A 6,882-nucleotide genomic window follows, 5' to 3' on the forward strand; every position below is an offset into this window, starting at 1 on the left:
CAAATTTATTTATCATATCATATATTATTTCTGTGATGAAAATAATATTATCAATATTTTGATTTGTCCAGATACATTGAAATTTTGCTTATATTTATAATTATTTAGCAAAAACTGAAAACGCCATTGAAATGTATTGCATATTACCTTCCGATCAGTGTCTTCATGATCATGATGGGTTTATAAACCTGGGTGTAATCAAGTCTTTAACTATTACATGACAACATTTATACTTAATAATTTGGAGATATGCCTTTTCTATCCTCAGCCCCTGAGCTTTTACTATCTGGTCTGGCGACCGACCTGACACTCTTCAACCACCCCAGGGGTCTCCGATTACACATCTTATCAAAAAAAAAAAAAGCTGTTCGTTCATTTGTTTTTGTGTTCGAGCGAAGGTTTACTTCTCCATTAGTGCCACAGAATTCACACATTTATGCCAAGGGAATATTCCGCTGATGTGACGCCATACGAATGTATTATTCGCGACCATACAACTTTTTTGTTTGTCATCGGGAAAATGATGCCGCAGTTTGATTTTTTGTGGTGATATAAAATAAATTTTCTTGGAATGTTCATTTTAAATTGAGCATTTTTAAATGTCAGCGTAGAATATGCTTATCTGCCCATTTTGTTTCTTTCCATAATAATGAGTAAAGTTAACATTGTCATAGACATTTTATTATATTCGTTTGCCGTCCAAGTACAAATGTCACACTATATCGCACGTAATTATATTTTTTTACTAATTTGTTAGTTGTCATTTTATTTAAGTTATAAATAACATTAATAAAAATTATTACTTAATAGTCCAGAATAGAGATTGAGTTATTATTCATTTAATAGGGGTTTAAAATATGGTACTACATACATATTTATATTATCTTGTTGTCTTCTTTGTAACTTTACTGGAAGAATGGCATTTGGTATGTATGTTAACTCACAATGAAAATACTTCAGAAGTACTCAATTAACAGTGAACAACCTAGGGCCTATACTAATTTCATTATGTTCATGAAATATAATTGATATTACTAATAATGAACTGTATGTGTTTTGCGTAGAGATATCGTACGAACTGTATGTGGTACAGACCAACATTAGCCAAGACTCTGTAAATAAGTAATTTCAGTTAATGTGTAGAGAATATTAAAAGTTAGAAATAATGATATATATAAAACAATGCAGAGTTATCAGCATAAAAATAGAAGTTGTTTTTACGTAGCGCCTACTGGAATGTATATTTTGTGTTGAATTATGTGGTATGATTAGTATTCTCTTATTGTAAGTGTGTTTTGTTAAAATCTTATAAAACATCACCTACTGTTGAAGGATTTTCATTTTTTTTGTGATGATCTTACTTAAACAAGTTTTAATTATATTACACATGTATATTTTAAAAGCATTTTAATGTATACTTATAGAATTGTAATAGGCTTTATACAGACTCTCACGATGCATGTGAGCATCTAAATTAATAGAGACCGGAAAAATTCGCGGATTCATTCGGCGATAGGCTAGAAGTCAAATACATATACCTTTTAGATGATTTTGCTATTGGCTTACTGTTCATCTGGACGAATCTCAACCAATTATAAAACACCAACCAAAGAAGGATCGAATCACAGACAAACAAGCTGAGACGACTAACAAGTCAGCAGCAAATGAACTGCCGTTATTTGCCCGAGTGTACAGGGGAATGTGCAGTCTATCCTGAAGGCCGTCGAAACCGCGAATTTTTCCGGTCCCTAATCTACATCAATATTATGGCCGTTTCACAAGATCAAATATTTATTGAATTCAATCTGTTGCATTCATTGTACATGATTTTCGATATGTACATTGAATTCAATACAAATTGAAGATGTTACTCAACTAAGCTTATTCTTATTAACTTATAAGTATTTTGTTTGTTCAGTACATAAAAGTAAAAGATTCGTTATTATTTAAATAATGAGCATCTTTAAGCAATAACGTTTTCAAAATATTTACATGAACATAATGGAATATATTTTTTAAATACTTTATATCTACGATCACATCAACGGCAGTATTATGTAATGAATGAGGTAATGAAATATCTTGAAAGGATATTTTCTTCTCTGTAAAGTAAATTTGTAATGCAGCCCTCTTAATGTTAGTCTTGTGAGTTATTTCGTCTTCTAATATGCTACAGCAATGTATAAAATTAAGTTTTGTTAGTGTTTTAGTCTTGTGTAATGTTAAAGTGTAATGTGATAAATTCAATAATTTTTTTGTAAGTTCGTATTCATAAAGGTAGGCTACATATCGTATTAAGATAAATAGTATAATATTTGTAAATTTAAATTCTTTGAAACAACGTCGATAAGAGGTTCACCTACCTCTGTTAAACTGTATGATGGTGCATTGTAAAAAATTAGGTAGTCTGACTTAAGTGAGATTGTATTTAGATTGTGTGTGATGCATATGCAATATCTAAGCATATGCATTTATGTTATTATCCTTTTAAAACGTTACATGATGAATTTCGTATACTTTTTAATGTCAACTAACATTATTTATCACGGACTATTACATCCAGATAAAGAATAATTACCACATGTTTGAAGATTAATTGTATTCCGATACGTTTAAAGTATTAAAATTTTTAGATTCGACTCATATCATAGTTGTATAAGTGAGGTTTCTTGATTCTGAATCCCTGCATCCGCAATTTCCTAGTGAGCCGCCAGTCAGATTGTCATCCTCTCAGATTGTCGAGGAACCAGATACATTTTTCGTCGAGTAAACTCGAGCTGTCAACCTTCCCACTAATCCTGTGATAAGGGTATAGTAGCTTTATCACGCGCTGCGGCTACAGTTCCTTCGGTTGAAAAAGCCACTAAATCTCACTGTTAAAAGAGAGAACTTCTAGAGCAGAATATTGGAAATAAACATTTACTGACACGGCCTCTTAACCAAGATTTTCCGACCATTCCGTAATGGTAGCAGTTGCAGTCAGTATGCACAACCATGGAATTGAAATTCTATACAAATCTTAATATGCAAATGGCAAATAATAATTCCATTATTGATTCCGTGCCTTAATGATAATGATTTTTTTTTATAGTTACGTACTTAAATTGCACCAAATGAATATTGTTTGGGTAGGTTTTCTTTTTTGTGTTTATGTTTTGAATATCAACATTTTATACTAAACTGACAAATCTTCTTTGAGCCACATTTTAGGGATTAAACTTGGAGTATACGACATACCAAGATTTTCGTGGATTTAACTAGTTTCCCTGGTAAGAAAAGTGACGGAGCCGCTCCCTTGGGAGGGGTTTGCCTGGAGGGGAGAGGCGTTGAGGGCACCGGCGCTCGGAGCGTGAGACTCACGGCCCGGGCGTTGCGCGTGTTGCAGAGAAGTACCTGGTGCCGGGCAACACGGCGGCGCTGGTGAGCGTGAAGGAGGAGCGCTCCCTGTCGCCCACGACCTTCACCCCCGCGCCCGTCATCGTGCAGGCCGCGTACAACTACAGGTACGCTCGCTGCGCTCTCGTCTGCTTTCCGATACTTACTCGCACGTTTTAATTTATTACTTGTTAAATAGCAAAAAATTTGAAATATTCAATCAGATTTGATTTGTAGGTTTATTAAAGCCCATTTGAGCGTTCCATGATCGACAGTTCACAAATAGCAATAATTTTTTTTTTTTTTTGCAAATGAGTGAATAGAAAAATTTTTGGTTTTTGTAAGTTTAGAATATTATTGTTGAAAAAAAACACACTAAAAATATTCTTTATTGAATTTATGATTGTAAGTTATAAATAGAGAAAGGAGGAGGATATCATGTTTGTACAAAATCAGGGCGCATTCTTAAAAAAAGGCATGTTTTCTGTGGGAAAAATTGTTTTCTGTGAAATTTTTATTTTATTTGCTAAAAAAAGATCAATTCAATTTAAATGGTGTTGTTTGTGTAACAAAGAAAGAAACACATACATCGAAACTCACGCCACTAGATCAATTATATCCAGCGACATTCAACTACTATCGCGGCATCAGAGCTGGTGTGTGATGAGCCAGTGACGCAATTACCAATACGCATGCCTGCCTCAGTAGTGATAGATACAGTCTATGGGTACAAATTTTGGTTTTCATTTCATTTTTATGAATGTTCTTTAACTATGACTATGGGTTAGTTATTATTGAGTTAAAGACTAGCAGTGATTGGGCAAGTGTCAACCACTACAGCTGAGAAGTCAACATGACAACATTCATGTTTCATAATTCCTATTCTTTTTAGTGCTTGTAATAGAATCTCATAGTAAATGGCAGGTTAGGCCAGAGACTGAGATGATATTCTCATAATGCAGTGAAACTGTTAAGACTAGGCCTGTGCATATATTCAAAATTTCGATTACAAAAAAATTAATTATTCGTATTCTATTCAACTTGAAATACTAATAATTCAAACTAACTAATAATTCATGTTTTAGTGGACTTCATAATCAGTAACGTGAACAATAAGTAGAGTCCCGTAAAAGTGGTTTTATTTTTCCCTAAATTTCGTTTTGAAAAAATCAAATTTCGGTTTTATTTCGCTGTTTTGGTTTTTCATGTTTAACTTTTGAGAATGGTTTTATGAACTACATATTCAAACGACATCACAAATTTTAAAAGAATGTATTAACTATACATATGGAATTTTACTAATAAACATAAATAAGTAAGATTCCTGTACAAATAAACTACACGTATTTGAGCATTTCACTTTACATGTCACCTAGATTAAAAAAAAAAAAAAACTTTAATAGGCTGGTTTACAACTGCAGGGCATTGCTTAATATTAAGCGTATGTCTTTGTAATTGTTAATTAATAGTAAATACAGTTTCATATGTCCCAATTGGAAAGCAATATTTCAATCTAAAATAACAATGTTTAGTTGAAAGACACCATTGTATAGACTTCAGCATTTTCTGGTTTGAGATTTCTTCTTCTGTCGCTAACTATGCAAGCATATGTAGAAAAAGACCTCTCTGAATCAACATTGGTTGGAGGCAACCATAGTTATTTTAAAGCAAATGTTGCAAATTCAGGATATTCTGCTTTAAGTGAACAAAGAATTTGACACAGATCAACAGTCTGTGTGTGTGCATCTCGTAACTGTTCTGAAACTACTCGTTTCAGGACTGTCGAACCTTCAATAATACAGTAAAATCCCGCCAATGTGACCCTTCTCTGATGCGTCCATTCCGTTTATACGACCGTTTTTTGAGAAACCGTGAAAAATTTGAGCAGAGAAAGTCGAAAATTTGAGTAAAATCCGCTGAAAAACAAGTCTGTTACACTTTGTTGGGTGCTATGAGTTCACGTTTATCTTGGCAAGAGCTGTATTGTAAGCAGGCAGGCATACAAAAGACGGCTAAAAATAGATACCACCCCTCTAGACTGTCCACGCGGCAGTGTCTAGCCGAGCTCGGCGTGTCCACTATCGCACGAAAAGCCGTCTCAGCTGTAATGTTATCTTACCCGCCAGCACGAAAAGCCACTGTGGTAGCTTCTGCGAGAGCGTAAGAAACTCTTCCGGCCAGGCTGGCGGTAGCGGCGGCTTGACGTCATACGTGACGTGACGCGACGCTTACCTCTCCCATCCCCTGCTAATTCTTCAAGGCTCATCCCTCCCAGAGCCACAAACCATGTAAAAACACCCCCCCCCCCCCCTTTTTTTTTTTTTCCAACTAACATTTCAACACATTCTCTCCCTTATTTCAACCTTCTGCGTGAGAAACTGTCAGCATCCTCCTCCCCTCTCACACCGCGTGCGTCAAAAGCCAGGCTATATAGTCCATTCTCTGTAAAATAAATATTTTTATGGGCTTATACGACTGTCCTTCGCCGTTAATAAATACTTCATAAGTTTAAGTTATTATGATACAATATGTTTATTAGTCACACGGCAGTTTCTGCTGAAAAATCACTATTTCCTCGAATTTTATTGAATATAAAAATTTAGCAGGGCCGTAAATATATTTATTTTACTGCATAGCTACTTTTCCATGTGCATTCCAACGGGGTTTTTTTATTTTTTTTTTATTTTTTACGCTGTGAAAGGACATGGAAAAGATAATTGCTTGAGCTGTCAAAATAAATATCGCTGACGGCAAGGGCGGGAGCGCATCCTTTCGGTCTGTCGCTGTGATTATCTACTCCAAAAACCATGTCACAGCATTTCAGGATAGCATTGTTCTTATATCTTTCGTTTATAGCCGAATGTTTTCTACCTGATCCACACAAGTTCCTTCCCCACGTTTTGAACGAAAATAACAACCAGCCGGCTAGTATAGCCGAACTCGCGTGACGCGAATTTACTTAGCGCGAGTATTTATCGAAACCCATTGTTCGGGGTATGTTCAAGTACGTTTTTCTCTTTTTAATTTGTTTATGATTGCAGTTACTGCTTTTGTTTCAAATTTTCATGATTACGTGACGGGAATACTGTAAGTCATTATTTACTTTCATTACTACAAAGCGGCCATGTTGGAACTTAGAAAAATGGCGATGTGCCGTCAACGTCGTGTTTACTTGTTTTTCGCGATGTCTTGCATGGGTGGTCTAATTCATTAGCCAGAATCCAATTATTATCTTCGCACAAAATACTCAAAATATTAATATCAGTTTTATTTCTCGATGCTGTGCGATTTTGGTGTTTTGTCACGAATTAAGGTAAATTACGGTGTTATTTCGCGATATCGCGATTCACAAAATTTCTGTGTCTCTAATAATAAGCAATGTTTTAAACATCCAACAAGTATTCAAAAAGTTTATTTTTTACTACTGCTACTATTGTCTTGCTGAATACAAACAAAAAAATCACGTAAACGATTCAAAACACAGCATATATGAAATTTTAAACTTGA

At 34.7% G+C, this 6,882-nt stretch overlaps 1 protein-coding gene across 1 annotated transcript in view; it reads left to right on the forward strand.

Moving 5' to 3' along the window:
• Positions 1–6,882, forward strand: part of LOC134528458 (forkhead box protein K1) — a 57,288-nt gene that overhangs the window by 33,796 nt on the left and 16,610 nt on the right. Inside the window, exon 9 of the mRNA XM_063362082.1 lies at positions 3,386–3,503. Within this exon, the coding sequence (XP_063218152.1) occupies positions 3,386–3,503 (118 nt within the window). The remainder of the gene's footprint in view (positions 1–3,385; positions 3,504–6,882) is intronic.

This window comes from Bacillus rossius, chromosome 1 (assembly GCF_032445375.1).
Source record: "Bacillus rossius redtenbacheri isolate Brsri chromosome 1, Brsri_v3, whole genome shotgun sequence".
In the NCBI taxonomy this organism is placed as follows: Eukaryota; Metazoa; Arthropoda; class Insecta; order Phasmatodea; family Bacillidae; genus Bacillus; species Bacillus rossius.